The sequence below is a fragment of the Daldinia decipiens genome, assembly GCF_022478715.1.
Source record: "Daldinia decipiens strain CBS 113046 unplaced genomic scaffold F4813scaffold_4, whole genome shotgun sequence".
NCBI classification, from domain to species: Eukaryota; Fungi; Ascomycota; class Sordariomycetes; order Xylariales; family Hypoxylaceae; genus Daldinia; species Daldinia decipiens.
The window spans coordinates 1,158,816-1,171,345 of record NW_026054547.1 but is presented as its reverse complement, the minus strand read 5'-3'; the positions used below and the strand labels follow the sequence as shown (position 1 = coordinate 1,171,345).

General features: G+C 47.2%; 5 protein-coding genes across 5 annotated transcripts; 2 read left to right on the top strand and 3 right to left on the bottom strand.

The window, feature by feature from the left end:
* Positions 1-64: 64 nt before the first annotated feature.
* F4813DRAFT_347719 (T-complex protein 1) lies at positions 65-2,156 on the bottom strand. Its single transcript, XM_049241989.1, has 4 exons — positions 1,916-2,156; positions 1,791-1,842; positions 1,085-1,740; positions 65-1,029 (listed from the first exon to the last, which is right to left on the bottom strand). The coding sequence occupies exons 1-4, from the start codon at positions 1,967-1,969 to the stop codon at positions 187-189; spliced, it is 1,605 nt and encodes a 534-aa protein (XP_049103440.1). The 5' UTR covers positions 1,970-2,156; the 3' UTR covers positions 65-186.
* Positions 2,157-2,345: 189 nt separating this feature from the next.
* On the top strand, positions 2,346-4,223 carry F4813DRAFT_230471 (P-loop containing nucleoside triphosphate hydrolase protein). Its single transcript, XM_049239907.1, has 3 exons — positions 2,346-2,573; positions 2,627-2,718; positions 2,780-4,223. Exons 1-3 carry the CDS (start codon positions 2,571-2,573, stop codon positions 4,002-4,004), a joined length of 1,320 nt encoding a protein of 439 aa, XP_049103439.1. The 5' UTR covers positions 2,346-2,570; the 3' UTR covers positions 4,005-4,223.
* Positions 4,224-4,787: 564 nt separating this feature from the next.
* Positions 4,788-6,237, bottom strand: F4813DRAFT_230475 (uncharacterized protein). Its single transcript, XM_049239908.1, has 3 exons — positions 6,227-6,237; positions 5,567-5,954; positions 4,788-5,503 (listed from the first exon to the last, which is right to left on the bottom strand). The coding sequence occupies exons 2-3, from the start codon at positions 5,656-5,658 to the stop codon at positions 4,843-4,845; spliced, it is 753 nt and encodes a 250-aa protein (XP_049103438.1). The 5' UTR covers positions 5,659-5,954; positions 6,227-6,237; the 3' UTR covers positions 4,788-4,842.
* Positions 6,238-7,235: 998 nt separating this feature from the next.
* Positions 7,236-9,221, bottom strand: F4813DRAFT_386002 (putative arylsulfatase; the record flags this gene model as incomplete). Its single annotated transcript, XM_049246349.1, has 4 exons — positions 7,236-7,326; positions 7,385-7,984; positions 8,046-8,929; positions 8,991-9,221. 4 exons carry the CDS (start codon positions 9,219-9,221, stop codon positions 7,236-7,238), a joined length of 1,806 nt encoding a protein of 601 aa, XP_049103437.1.
* Positions 9,222-10,819: 1,598 nt separating this feature from the next.
* F4813DRAFT_347711 (pre-mRNA branch site protein p14) lies at positions 10,820-12,293 on the top strand. Its single transcript, XM_049241988.1, has 5 exons — positions 10,820-11,030; positions 11,110-11,133; positions 11,197-11,259; positions 11,314-11,441; positions 11,509-12,293. The coding sequence occupies exons 1-5, from the start codon at positions 10,993-10,995 to the stop codon at positions 11,607-11,609; spliced, it is 354 nt and encodes a 117-aa protein (XP_049103436.1). The 5' UTR covers positions 10,820-10,992; the 3' UTR covers positions 11,610-12,293.
* Positions 12,294-12,530: the final 237 nt, after the last annotated feature.

Here is a 12,530-nt window from a genome sequence, read left to right as displayed (position 1 = left end):
ACCTATAGGTGTATACATATTACCTATGTATACATATTATAAATAGAAATGTCATGACATGGTAGCAAGCTTGCATCACTTTGATATTACTAGGCTAAGGGGAATTTATACCCCTGATTATGTCATCTCATCACGTCTTATTTCATTGCTATCATGTACAATTCATTTTAGCTGTCGTAAACCACACTACCTTGTCAGTGCGATGTCGTCAATTCTAAGAATCATCTTGACCGTCTCGGCCGCCAGCTCGATAGCACTCGTGCTCACCAACAGCGGTTGCAGTACGTTCTCCTTGGCAATGTTCGCGTTGACACCACCGCTCTTGATGCTTACACCTGCATTCTTCTCTCCCATCTCGTGTCTGTGTCGTAGATCCGTAACCACCTTAATGCTGTTTAAGCCGGCATTTTCTGCTAGCGTTGTAGGTATCACCTCCAAAGCATCCGCAAAGGCCTTCCAGCAGATGGCCTCCGTGCCGGCAAGTGAGCGTGCTTGCTTGGAGAGTTGAGCCGCGATCTCGATTTCTGGCGCACCACCACCAGCAATAAGAGCCTTCTTCTTAACGAGGCAACGGATGACGCAAAGCGCGTCATGGAGCGAACGCTCGGCTTCGTCCAGAATTAAGTTGTTAGCGCCACGGCAGACTATAGACACCGTCTTTCCCGCCGATCTCGTGCCTGTAACTTTGACCATCCGTGCACCGCTAGACTGAGCCTCTTCGACAAGGTCGGCAGATCCAAGCTTGTCCTCGGTGAAAGAATCGATATCTGCAATGGGCTTGCAGCCGGTAGACTTGCAGATAAACTCAACCTCGTCTCTCTCGATATCCTTGACCGCCAGAATGTTAAGCTTGGCAAGGAAGTGCAGGGAGAGGTCATTGACAGCATCACGGAGGATAGACTTTTGAATTAAAAGCACGTTGCACTTGGCCTTCTTGATCTTCTTGACGAGGTTAAGAAGGTAGAGACGCTCCTCCTTGACGATCTTGTCCATTTGACGGTAATCATTGACCTGGATCGTGTTTTCCATCTACGCACGTAATTAGAAAACTGTAGACGGGAGACTTTTATCCATCTTGACTTACATCTGGCTTGGGAGGGCTTAGTTGGAATTGGATCAAGCCGATCTTGGCCTTCTCCATCCTTACCGGGCCACCTGCTGCTTTCATGACCGACTGATTCAGGACCAGTCCATCCACCAGCTCGCTGTCTTCTATCGTACCTCCCACCTTCTTGATGATTCGGATGTTCTTCAGGTCTACATTGTCGGCTGACTTGATATCGATAGTCTTTGTGACCGCATTGACCGCCATAGGGCCGAGCAAGCCTGAATATTGGGAGACAATCTTAGAAGAGAGAGATGTGTTTGCTGCTTGAAGAAGGGTGGCGCTGTCGGCTAGGGAGACAGGTTGTGACATGTCGTGGAGGATCTGAACTGCCGCTGCCGCCGCTCTTTGGAAAGACTCGGAAATAACTGAAGGGTGGATGCCCTTGGATAATAATCTATCTGCCGCGCCGAGCAGGGCACCGCATATAACTACCACCGACGTCGTACCATCTCCTGCCTCGACATCTTGTGCTGCTGAGAGGTTGACAAGCATCTTGGCTGTGGGGTGCATGACAGACATGCTCTTCAGCATCGTGTTTCCATCGTTTGTGATTATGGTTTCGCCCCTTCCACTCCTGATCATCTTGTCCATTCCTCGAGGCCCTAACGAGGTTCTGATGGCATCGGCAACGGCTGTTGGGCTTTAGTAAGTGTACCGGGAGGATTTGTAGAGATACGCATACCTCTGGCAGCAACGATGTTTGCAGACCGCACGGCGATGGGCTTTTCCTTATCCTGTTACATGTTAGTCATACAAGAACCCTTAGTCCTGAGACTGCAAGCTGGATTGAAGAAATAGAGGTCATACTCTGAAAGTAGCGTTGGAATGTGCGCCAACGGCGGATTGCGCTGCGGTAGCCATGGCGATCCAGCTGTTTAGTATTTAACAAACACAAGGTTTCCTAGTTTTCCTAGTATTAAAAACTCCGAACTCTGGTAGAGATAGGATGTCAAAACTTTGTCGTAGGGTACACCGAAATATTAGCCTACGATTTATGAAAAGAGGTGGGTTTATGAGAGAGGTGATAAAAGCTCCCCGCCTAGGCTGTGATATTTTTTTGGTATATGTGCTTAATACACTATGTACAATAAAATGCTCCCGGGGTAGCTGCGAGGCTACTTACCCACTAACCAGATATGGCATAGATTTTTGGTACGTACCTCTATTATCTACATATGTCTGGTATGTAGAAGCTGCAAGTCCGACTCTAGGCAATGAAGGAGCTTATGCAACCACATTTGTCCATCATCAGTGACCTCGCGAACTTCCAGTTTGCCTTACTTTCATAATATTCATTTCCATCAACCATTTATTTATCCGTCCACCAAACAAACAATACACAATACACAATACGCAATTCTCAAATAACACCCGTCCTCACCTCCTCCCACCAATTCTCTCTTTTCTCTAATAATAATAACAACATTAGCGAGCTTCTTGATTTTAGAAGCTCTCTAACAAAATGGTACGGCGATTTCTACATCTATTATTACAGGCCTCTAGCTAACGGTACTTCAGCCTTCTGCCACCGGATCAAGTTGGGAGAAGTACAGGAAGAACTTCGCCGACGATGAGATAGAAGAGAAGAAGATCACGCCCTTATCAGACGAGTACGTTCCAGCCCAATTTCCCTTTCTTTCTACCCTACGCCGAACCTAACCTCGTATCTAGAGATATCCAAGTCCTCAAGACATACGGAGCAGCACCGTATGGCACCGCCCTCAAAAACCTCGAGAAGCAGATTAAGGAGAAACAACAAGCCGTGGACGAGAAGATCGGAGTCAAGGAATCCGATACTGGCCTCGCGCCGCCGCACCTGTGGGATGTCGCCGCCGACCGCCAGCGCATGTCAGAAGAACAGCCGCTCCAGGTAGCGCGGTGCACCAAGATCATTGCCGACGAGAAGGACGAGACCAAGAGTAAATACGTCATCAACGTAAAACAAATCGCTAAGTTCGTCGTCCAGCTCGGCGAGCGTGTGTCTCCCACCGATATCGAGGAGGGCATGCGCGTCGGCGTCGACAGAAATAAATACCAGATCCTGTTACCGCTTCCCCCTAAGATCGATGCTAGCGTTACTATGATGACGGTCGAGGAGAAGCCCGATGTTACTTACGGCGATGTTGGCGGTTGCAAAGAGCAGGTGGAGAAGTTACGAGAGGTGGTCGAGATGCCGCTGCTGTCGCCCGAGCGGTTCGTCAACTTAGGCATCGATCCCCCGAAAGGTGCTCTGCTATACGGCCCCCCTGGTACCGGAAAGACTCTCTGCGCCCGAGCTGTCGCAAACAGAACAGACGCCACGTTTATCCGAGTCATCGGCAGTGAGTTAGTGCAGAAGTACGTCGGTGAGGGAGCCAGGATGGTGCGAGAGCTATTCGAGATGGCCCGGACAAAGAAGGCCTGCATCATCTTCTTCGACGAAATCGACGCTGTGGGCGGTGCTCGATTCGACGACGGAGCCGGTGGAGACAACGAGGTACAGCGAACTATGCTGGAGCTTATCACACAACTAGACGGATTCGATGCCCGCGGTAATATTAAGGTCATGTTTGCCACCAACAGGCCCTCTACTCTAGATCCCGCGCTCATGCGACCCGGTCGAATCGATCGAAAGATCGAGTTCTCCCTGCCGGACCTCGAGGGCCGAGCCAACATCCTACGTATCCACGCCAAGAGTATGTCCGTCGAGCGAGATATCCGATGGGAACTAATCTCCCGTCTATGTCCCAACGCTACGGGTGCCGAGCTCCGCAGCGTGTGCACCGAGGCGGGCATGTTCGCCATTCGCGCGAGGAGAAAGGTTGCGTCCGAGAAGGACTTCCTGAGCGCCGTCGACAAGGTCATCAAGGGCAACCTTAAGTTTAACTCGACCGCCACATACATGCAATACAACTAGACGTACCGCCGGGGAGGAAAATGGGAGGGAAACGGGAGTAAGGAAGCGATATGTGTTGCTTGTATGAATAGCAGTTAGATAATGGACTACGGCCAGCCGGCCAGCCAGCTAGGCCGGAATTATATGTAGGCTCAGCGATAACTCCCGGCATAGGTAATACAGCCAGCTTCGCCCGTGCCATGTGCTATGCATTACCTATGCGTTATGCGTTATGTTACTTATACATAAATCGTGTTGTCGTCATCAAAGTCGTCTTGTTTCGTGCGTGTCTACTAGTTACATGATGTGCGGGCGCCGATACAAACAGCCTTACCCCGTCCCGTCCCATCCCGTTCCGTCCCGCCTAGTTGGCCGTGCTACTTGACCAGCCTCCTAGGCTAGACACTAAGTTATTATAAGTTACAGTAGGTAGGCAGGTAGCTAAGGTGCCAAACCCCAAGCATGCTATGTACGCTCTTCTCTTCTCTTTCTCTTCCAAGGCAAGTGATAAACGCACCCGCGGCTTGCGGATATGAATGGTATCTTGCGAAGTCATATGCTAAAATACGATGCAATGTTCCTGTAGCGCCGTGGCCATGCCTTAAGTTTCCGCGAGCCCTCCAGATAGGGCTCTCCCCAGTGCCATCCCGCTCCCGCTCCCGCTCCCCCTCGGTACCGAACTATATTATTATTTCCCTCCTTCTAAGCTCGCACGGGTATCGTACTTCGTGTCTGGTGTTGGGGTGGTAGTCTCGTCTGAATGGTGAATGGTGAGTTACTAATGTTGGTCTTGGTCTTGGTCTTGGTCTTGGTCTTGGTCTTGGTCTTGGTCTTGGTCTTGCTCGTCTGTCGAGGCACCCTATGCCCCCTCCATCCCGGCCAAGCACCCTAAACACACAACGTCGCCCTCGGGTCCGCGCTCCACGCAGCACCGGCTACAGATCAGCTCCCGATGGCCGCGGCCGACCCAGCTCGAGTCAGGCCCGGTACCGCCTCCCTTTCTTTGCTTCTGGCTCGCCTCGGGGGAGGACTCGGGGGTGATGTCGTCTACATCCTGCATGGTGAACGACGCAGATAGACTATCGTCGTCTTCTTCTGAGGATGCGAGCCAGTCCCGGCACGCGCGTAGGCACACGAAACAGGACCGCTGTCCGCAGCCGAGGCAGTCGGCAAAGGAGTCCAGGTCAGATTTCTTGGTGGGTTTCCGGTGGCAGATGTGGCAGGGACTTAGAAGGGATTGTGAGCTTGATTGCCCTGTTTTGAGACATATGCCTAGTTTGGTGTGCTGTGGCGATGGTATAGGCACCGGGGACTCGGGGTGCGCGTGGGAATAGGAATTGTGCGAATGTAGATGCCCATCGTTGTCGTTAACAAGCCGGACTCTCTTGTTTACAGGTAGAGGTATCATCTTCCGAGGCATATTCAGCAGGGAAGAAGCGCCTCGGGCCGATGTGGGGAATATGAAGCGTTCATTATTGTTGATGGCGGATAGAAGATTCGTCGACTCGTGTTGGGATGTTCTGGTACGGGACTCGCAGTTAGCGGATAGGGACTTGACGAGAGAAATTTGCGGGTCGTCGTACAATTGCACCTGCACCTGGTTGGGGTCGTCATCATGCCTCCTCTTCTTACTCGAGGAGAGCATAGGCAACTCGAAGGGCGTTACGGATGGCATCTGCAGGCTGTGTGGAGCACACAAAACCCTGGGGAGGTTCGAGGAGATGCAGGTTTCTACGTCGACAGTTTTCGCTTGGGCTGGGGAGGATAATAAAGAGTCCAGAGGCGATTATAGACGAAGATAAAGAGCTTTGGGTGGGAGCTGGGACGAAATGGAAGGGAGGAGGTATTGCATGTTGGCTTAGGTTAGGCAAGTTGTTTATTAGAGTGATGTGAGAGCGATACGGATTATGGCGGATTATCCGCCCGGATCAACCAACTTTCAGGGGTCCTCTAGGGCTGCCCTGAACATGCCTAAATTTTAATTCCCATTAGCGGATTTAGCTCGGTGCTTCGATGAGGAGGTACATGTACATAGCATTGGACGAACATTGGACGAAAAGGTAAAAACAAACCTCCATTGTTGGTGACTAAGTACGTGTTGAGAAATTGAGAAGGATAGGCTTACCTCATTGGGTAATCATTAAACAATACGTTAGATACCTAGGTACTTAACCTACATAGGTCAATCTGTACGGTACGTACATACGGTACGTACACCGTACATTTAACAGACTTACACTTACATCCATATTCAGGCAACTCTCGTTTGTCTTTACCAAGGCAAACACCAGGGCAACCTCTCTCCGCTGGAACACGTGTAAATAAAAGTAAACAAACCCAAAGCAACTCGTTTCTTTTTCTTGCCAAAGATACCAGTTGTGAATCTTAAGATACATGTGGGAATCCAATTATTTAGTTGTCATAGACTCATAGTTCAGCTTAATCGGACCTACCAATGACTGCAGGCTCTTTCTCCCCTTCCCGATCCCCGCGATGGCGATGTAAGAGACATCATCGCAACATTGGCTAATACAACCTTGTAGGCCACGTAAAATTCCCCTCTTAACCAAAGTCCTGTGGTATTAGGATATAGTGTGTGATCGTGTCTCGTCTGAAGTTATCTTTAAGCGTCTCCCGCGCTTCTTAAGCTTTTATATGAATACGACTAACGTGGTAGCATAAAATTCGATACCGGATAATACTTACAATGGTTATCAATGATATGCATAATGTATGATAAGAGCTCTCTGTTGGTAAATTTATAGATGATATAAATATATTTGAAGAGCTCAACGAATACTCATAGCAATACTCATAGCTACCTGTTACGAGGAATATAAGGTATATACCTCACGTAAATGCAGATGCTATAGAAGAACCCGAGCAGTCTAGTTTCCTGTAAGTTATTCCTTAACTTGAAGTAACTGAAAAGAATTCTTCATCAAGTGAGGCCTACGTAGGCCGTGAAATTAATAAGTATAAAGATACTTCAGTCCAACTCCACAACTCAATTAAGAGCAAGGGGTCAGTCCAACGTGTTGGGACTTTAATAGTATTTACATTCTCAGACATATAGTGTGTTCAAGGGTGATATAATGTGTCACCTATAGTATCAACAGATCTCTTGTACAACACCAATTACTAAAAACATCGAGTAAGGGAACATAATGACGGAAAAGAAGTTTCCCAAATAGCAAGAAACCCATTCTCTCGTTTTTATCCGAGGCTGACCTATATTCATGAGAGATCCATCTACTCTTTGCCCCAGTATCCTTTTAGAAGGCCGTAAAACTTTTCCTGCGCGAAAGCCAGACTCTGGCGTATGATTGATACATATGGAGTACTGCTTGATTAATGAGTTAGTTGGCTTGAGCTCTAATACCCTGGGTACGTGTACATACTACTGATCGATATCCACTTCCACTCTCACCTTCTCCGTTTTCTTCTGCTTCAACGCCTCCTGATACATAGTGTACGAATCGAACATACCAGTCTCTTGGAAGTACGTCTCGTAATGATGAAGCATCTCTTTAAGCATCTCCGGGTGGCTTTCCGCTAGGTCATGGACTTCGCCGAGGTCCTTAGATAAGTCGTAGAGCTCCCATTTGCCAGGACCTTTAGGGGGAGGGAGGAATAATGCTTTCCATTCTCCCACTCTGACTGCCGCTATTCCAAGCTGCTCCCAGCCAACGATGTCCGTGTCATTATATATCTGAATAGTTTCGTCTTCTGGATGCTCTAGAACCGGTCTCCAAGACTTTCCTCGGACAGGGACCACTTCGCGCCCGCGGAAAATAGGGCTCGGATGTTTCAATCCTGCAAGGTCCAGGACGGTTGGAACGATATCCATAACCGTCACAAACGTACTAGTGACCAGCCCGCCTCGTTTTAGCGCTGTCGGATATCTAACGATACAAGGACAATGAATCCCTCCCTCGGTTGAGTGCGATTTTGCCCCACGCGCTGGAGCTGTCGCTGCTCCGGCCCATTGCGGCCCATACCTTTTTTTATTAACTAATTATTTCAAAGAAATGGCTCGTATTTTAAATAAATTTAACTTACCACACGAAGGAGTTGTAATTACCGATATTTTCCAATGAGTTGTCGTAGTATTTCTCAACGATATCTTCTACCGTGTAGCCAGCTAGGATAGGCAAGGCTTCCAACAGTTGTCCTTCGGCCCCATTGTCGGACATGAAGACAATAAATGTGTTATCAAGCTCACCTGTCTCTTCTAGATAAGTCCGCACGCGGCCGATATTCACATCGATAAGATCAACCATTGCCGCATAAACCTCCATGGCTCGAGATGATTCTCTCTTCTCTGTGTCTGATAGCTCCTCCCAAGGCCTAGTCTTTAACATGTGCATAGGAGCTGGCTCAACATCGGGAGGTACGAGCCCCTTTTCGATTAGGCTTCGGAGTCTGCGATTCCGTAACGCGATAGGTCCATCGTCGTATTTGCCGTAGTACTTTTTGATGATTTCTTGCGGTGCCTGTAGTGGCCAATGAGGGGCTGTGAATGGGAGATAGCCAAAGAAAGGCTGTGATCGCTCTTCCGTTGTTCGTTCCTCTAAGAAGTCTAAGAAGTAGTCCGTAAATGTGTTAGAAGAGTAGAAGTCCTTAGGTAGATCTGTGCTCCCGTTGATGAACTCTGAGTGCTTCATCCATATCCCGTCACCTTTAAAGATAGCTGATGGCTTCTCCTTGAGGTCATACAGCTGTGGCTCGTGGTTGAAATGGTTTCCAGCCCCAGGAAGGGTAGAAAGTACTTTGGTAAATCCTCTCGCATGCGGACCAAGTTCCCTCTTCAGGCCTAGATGCCACTTCCCACTCATGAGTGTAAAGTATCCCGCATCTTGAAGGATCTCTCCTAAAGCGGCTACACGATAGTTCAAATATCCTTCGTAACCAGGCTTATCCTTGAAGATGTCCGGAGCCTTTTTCTAAACGAAAGATATTAGACAGATGGATGGTGTAATAACTCCGACTACAATTGGAACTTACTATTTTCTCCGCCATTACACCTAACCCGGCGATATGTGAGTCTGTGCCAGACAGGAGCATAGCTCTCGTAGGAGAACATGATGCAGCTGTGTGGAAACCGGTCATACGGATTCCCTCGTCGGCTAACCTTTGTAGATTAGGGGTGTCGATCTCGCCTCCATAAGGAGACGTATCGCTAAAGCCTAAATCGTCAGCGACGATTATCAGAAAATTAGGCTTCTTTTCAGCCATTGTCGATCGGAGGTAGCGATCATATACTAATGCTGAAAGCACAGAAAATACGATAACTAGCAGCCAACGTCTCGAGACGTCTTGCCCCAGAAGAAACCACATTTTTTCCTGGTTAGTTTCATGCGTGTCACTTCTCTGGTTCCGGCAAAATTGATAGAGATCTAGATATTAAATAACGAAAGAATCCAAAGTGTTGAATATATCCGTTAACGTGCAGGGGACGTCGCCATGGTCTACTTACCATCTTACGCACAGGGACGTTATCTTCCCATGTTCTACGAATACATTGTACGTAGGCCATGAAATTGGTGTATAATCGTGTTCAAGTTTATTATTACATAGGTATATACTATGCTGTTGCTGTTTACCTAAGTCTTGGAAAGTTGGAAAGGGAAGATGGTTAATTAAAAATGACTCCTTAAGTATGTATATTAACCGGGGCAATTTCTACAGGTACCTTACCTTACCTAACCTCTTAACCTTAATTGGAAAGTACCCTAGGTTCATGTATGAGCACCATGCCTTCCATACATGTAGATATGATAATTATAGTTGCTTCTAGATCTTCTAGATACGGACATTTCCTCGGCCATGGGTTCAACAGTAGGTATACATATGTACTCCAAGTAGTATCATATCTGTATAAAGTACCTAATCTGTACACTCAGGTGATGCGTACCTATTATCCACCACAAAGCAATCTGTCGGTCCGCGTTGTCCGATTTAATTAATCTTTTCGAGGTGTTGTGCTACTACTAACATCAACAGTCAATGACCAGCTTTAAGTCTTGTTCCGCTTTATTGTAGTCGATCCTGGCGCAATCGGAGCTCACAGCCACTCCTGATAACTTCGGGGCACGGTTTCGGAGAGCAGCTCGGAGGAATCCTTATGACTCGGATTTCAAGATAATACCTCTCCGACTATATTTCCTTCGGTATCGGAAATGGGGAATGAGAAACTAGGTACCTCCTAAGAGAGGTAGTAGTAGTATTGTCTTTTGAACTGATCCAGATTACATAAAATTAGTACAAACTTTCTTTTCATAAATGCCTTCAGTAAGACGTATGTAGCGACCAAGTGTCCTTCAAATGACGTAATAGGGTTATTCAAATCCGCCTGCTTGACAATGCACAATATATACTGTGTATGTAGTACATCGCTAACAGCAACACTAAATCTATACACTTCATCGAGGCTTCCGTATTCGTTCCAAAACGCATCAGTTATGAGTAATAAGATTTGAGTTTTATGTTTAAGGTTAATATAACTATAACGAACTTGTAACTGTTAAACTCCAATTCTTGCTTAAGCTAATAGTAACCACCCGATTTAAGCGTTACAAGACTAACGTTGCTGTTTCTTTAATTCTATAAATTTCCTAACCGATTTCCACACAGTACTAATTACTGGCGTTGTGTAACAAGGTCACAAAGTGGTCTTACTTTATTACATAGGTACAATACATAGGTGGTATTAGTGCAGCTAAACGGTCGCTAGGTGCTAGGCGGTGAAATCTGATAAGGCACCCATCATGTCACGTGTTTCGCAAGGCTCGGTTTTTAGCGTGGCCTAATCCGATTTGCTCCGTAGCCAGAGCGAAACTCCCGTCCCCAGAATCAGATCGACTCCTCCAAAAGCTGCACATGCCTCTTCGCCAATCTTGACTACCTACCTAAAACACCCCATCAATACCACCACCTCCTTGGACCAACAATCCAACAACCAACCATCAGAGTTTCGAGAATACAAAAATAGTTGCCTCATCAAGATATGAGTCGCGCCGGCAAGATTGCCCCCGAGCAGCTCCCGTAAGTCGTCACATTTAATTCCTTTCGCCTCCAGTATTACGTGCCAATTGTTAATACACCTGCTAATCTCTTTGTCTAGAATTTTGTTCGTCAAGAATCTAAAGTTAGTCATGTCACCACAAGTCCTCCAAATTTTATTCCCGACTTCCTTCTAACGAAATTATAGCTACGAAGTATCCTCTGACGCGCTTTGGAAACTCTTCGATCCCGGCGAGGACGGACTCATCCGGTACGTTCCCATATTGATCGGGTATCAAAGTCATCTTGCTAACAATTATTATAGTCAAATTCGACAGGGAATTTCAGTCGAGGCGAAGGGAACCGCCTATGTTGTCTTCTGGAACGTCATGGATGCGAAGAACGCTCTCGAGAAGCTAAATGGCTACAACTTTCAGAACCGATATCTTGTCGGTACGTTTACCCATCATCACCTAGACTCCCCTTTGTAGTTGTACATTGTCTCTAACATATTATATAGTTCTATGGCATCAACCAGAGAAGACCCTCAAGTCAAAAGACGACCTGCAGGCTCGCAAGGAAAATTTAGCGCAGCTCAAGATGAAGCATGGAATCGATTGACAATTAGACGGGCCTGCAGACAGGCTCCAGACCCGTGCCCGTGCTCCGTCTGCAGTCCCGTCTTCTCCAGCTTCTACTACATCTAGCTCGAGCTTTACCTCCTCCACTACGACGTCGATCAAGAAGGAGCCGACATCGGTGGCGAAGGACAAGAAGAGTAGGCCAGACGACGTCGCCCGACATGCACGAAAGATCGCGTTGAACTTCGTGCGGGGCATCCTTCCACAGAAATCGAATAAGCTATGCATGACTTAAACGTATCGTACAGATGATCAAATTATCTGCGCGGATGTCCGGGCATTCGGTCATGGCATACAATAATTCGCGAACGCGCAGTGTTAGCTTTTTGCTAGACGTGCCACCCCTTTAAATTGCAAGTCGCTCATTAGCAACACCTACGGAACGCGGTGGACGTTGGTCAGATTGATTCATGGTTATTCGATGGTTTTACGGCATACTTCTTATGCCACATAGTTATTTGGCGTTGTGATTGCGTGGAAGAATATGTCATTTATTCACAGGGTTTCGAGGCTTTTCCACTCCTATTTGAGAATGCAGAAGACCTCAGGAATTGATTTTCCTAAGAGCGTGTCTTAATCCTAGTTTAATGCATTCGTACGTAGACCTTTTCAACGTGAAGTTATAATCACAACCTGCTCTCGTGACCATTATAGATAAAACCTGTAATATTAACCACCACTCAGCTATTCCTCCACCTTCGTACTACGTGAAGCCCATCTTTAATTGGAAGACTGGATAAGGCCAAACGGAAAGTAGAACACGTGGTATTAGAACGCTCCGATAGACGCACTTGGCAAATCTAGGTTCAGCTAGGTAAGGTAAGATGTTTAAACTTAAATTATGTTTTGCAGATGACTTAGAGGTACCCAAAACAACCTGACGGTTTGGAAATCTATGTAC